This window comes from Habropoda laboriosa, unplaced genomic scaffold (assembly GCF_001263275.1).
Source record: "Habropoda laboriosa isolate 0110345459 unplaced genomic scaffold, ASM126327v1 scaffold22, whole genome shotgun sequence".
In the NCBI taxonomy this organism is placed as follows: domain Eukaryota; kingdom Metazoa; phylum Arthropoda; class Insecta; order Hymenoptera; family Apidae; genus Habropoda; species Habropoda laboriosa.
This window is the reverse complement of record NW_017100261.1, coordinates 2,627,239-2,629,971: the sequence shown is the minus strand read 5'-3', so window position 1 is coordinate 2,629,971 and position 2,733 is coordinate 2,627,239. Positions and strand designations below refer to the sequence as shown.

At 36.0% G+C, this 2,733-nt stretch overlaps 1 protein-coding gene across 1 annotated transcript in view; it reads left to right on the top strand.

Moving 5' to 3' along the window:
• LOC108572771 overlaps window positions 1-2,733 on the top strand; it is a 47,917-nt gene that overhangs the window by 43,392 nt on the left and 1,792 nt on the right. Inside the window, exon 6 of the mRNA XM_017935053.1 lies at window positions 1-191. This exon is cut by the window's left edge and continues 37 nt beyond it. Coding sequence (XP_017790542.1) covers window positions 1-191 — 191 coding nt within the window. The remainder of the gene's footprint in view (window positions 192-2,733) is intronic.

Sequence of the window (2,733 nt, the reverse complement as noted above, 5' to 3'; positions counted from 1 at the left end):
GCAACGTATACCACTTTACATGGTGATCGGTGGTGCATTCGGTACGATGCTCATGGCTTTGCTCATCTACTCGCAGATACGATCGAGAAGACCAGAGATGCTGACGTTTCCGTCGAACAGGCCGCAGATTTCTTTCACCAAGTTGATCATCATGTTGTTATCAGGCTTCCTGCTGGGATGGTTCGTGATGGGTAAGTGGAAAATGACAGCGAGATATCGGTGGAGATGAGAGACACCGAAGGTTCTTTATCACTGGCGTAAGCTCTCTCGTCTTCCCTCCTCGTGAGAAACAGATCGATCAGGTTGCTTCGTTTAACTGTCCTCGTGTTTTAACGGTTTTATCGCGAACTTGAATTATCGCGTTTTAATGTTCGACACAGCTTGCACTTTGGATCGCCGACTCGATCGAAGGAAGTGTACATAGAGTGATTCACGATAGTGATCAAATTTTGGATATCTTTAGGCGTGCTTTTAGAGCCCTTGTCCGGTCAAGGTGAATTCGACAGACTCGTATGTGTAGTTTTTTTGAAAAGTGTGTTGAGCAGTGCTTGAGAATTGCAAAATTTTTTCTGTGGAGTCGAAATTTTTGATATTTTAGCGTGGGAGGTTAATTCTTATCCGGTCAAAGTGAGTACAGTAGACTCGCACGCTTAATTTTTTGAAAAATATTTTGAGCAGTGCTTGAGAATTGCAAAATTTTTTCTGTGGAGTCGAAATTTTTGATATTTTAGCGTGGGAGGTTAATTCTTATCCGGTCAAAGTGAGTACAGTAGACTCGCACGCTTAATTTTTTGAAAAATATTTTGAGCAGTGCTTGAGAATTGCAAAATTTTTTCTGTGGAGTCGAAATTTTTGATATTTTAGCGTGGGAGGTTAATTCTTATCCGGTCAAAGTGAGTACAGTAGACTCGCACGCTTAATTTTTTGAAAAATATTTTGAGCAGTGCTTGAGAATTGCAAAATTTTTTCTGTGGAGTCGAAATTTTTGAAATTTTAGCGTGGGAGGTTAATTCTTATCCGGTCAAAGTGAGTACAGTGGACTCGCACTCTTGGTTTTTTGAAAAATATTTTGAGCAGTGCTTGAGAATTGCAAAATTTTTTCTGTGGAGTCGAAATTTTTGATATTTTAGCGCGGGAGGTTAATTCTTATCCGGTCAAAGTGAGTACAGTAGACTCGCACGCTTAATTTTTTGAAAAATATTTTGAGCAGTGCTTGAGAATTGCAAAATTTTTTCTGTGGAGTCGAAATTTTTGATATTTTAACGTGGGAGGTTAATTCTTATCCGGTCAAAGTGAGTACAGTAGACTCGCACTCTTGGTTTTTTGAAAAATATTTTGAGCAGTGCTTGAGAATTGCAAAATTTTTTCTGTGGAGTCGAAATTTTTGATATTTTAACGTGGGAGGTTAATTCTTATCCGGTCAAAGTGAGTACAGTAGACTCGCACTCTTGGTTTTTTGAAAAATATTTTGAGCAGTGCTTGAGAATTGCAAAATTTTTTCTGTGGAGTCGAAATTTTTGATATTTTAACGTGGGAGGTTAATTCTTATCCGGTCAAAGTGAGTACAGTAGACTCGCACTCTTGGTTTTTTGAAAAATATTTTGAGCAGTGCTTGAGAATTGCAAAATTTTTTCTGTGGAGTCGAAATTTTTGATATTTTAACGTGGGAGGTTAATTCTTATCCGGTCAAAGTGAGTACAGTAGACTCGCACTCTTGGTTTTTTGAAAAATATTTTGAGCAGTGCTTGAGAATTGCAAAATTTTTTCTGTGGAGTCGAAATTTTTGAAATTTTAGCGTGGGAGGTTAATTCTTATCCGGTCAAAGTGAGTACAGTGGACTCGCACTCTTGGTTTTTTGAAAAATATTTTGAGCAGTGCTTGAGAATTGCAAAATTTTTTCTGTGGAGTCGAAATTTTTGATATTTTAACGTGGGAGGTTAATTCTTATTCGGTCAAAGTGAGTACAGTAGACTCGCACGCTTAATTTTTTGAAAAATATTTCGAGCAGTGCTTGAGAATTGCAAAATTTTTTCTGTGGAGTCGAAATTTTTGATATTTTAACGTGGGAGGTTAATTCTTATTCGGTCAAAGTGAGTACAGTAGACTCGCACGCTTAATTTTTTGAAAAATATTTCGAGCAGTGCTTGAGAATTGCAAAATTTTTTCTGTGGAGTCGAAATTTTTGATATTTTAGGGTGTGCGTTTGAAAATATTGTCCGGTTAAGGTGAACCTAATAGACTCACACGCTTAGTTTTTGAGAAATATTTTGAACAGTAGATACTTGAGAATTACAAAATTTTTTCTCTGAATTCTGATATTCATCAGTTGAATATTACAGATCTATATGTGAAAGGTGTTAAAAATTTTTCGGAAGCGAAGGAAATGTATTTAAATAATTTGAGTATACGAGTGACCAGGAGTCTCTATGAACTATTATACAGAATACGTGATCTTTTTTACGTAAAATTTACGTAAAATGGAATTCGAGAAGAAATATTAGACATTCAATTTAAAAAAGAGCAGAGTAACAACAAATCGATTACAATACTGTATGTCCCTCTGGAAACCATGCAAGTTTTGTTTCAAATATTATTTCTCTATGACACTGCGGAGCATAACTATAGCACCGCTGCAATTTTAAAAAGTTTCAGTGTTTTAAGCAGTGACTTCTAAATATTAATATTACGTGAAAGAGGGTAATAAAAAATTATACATAATGAAAAAAGTGGGAA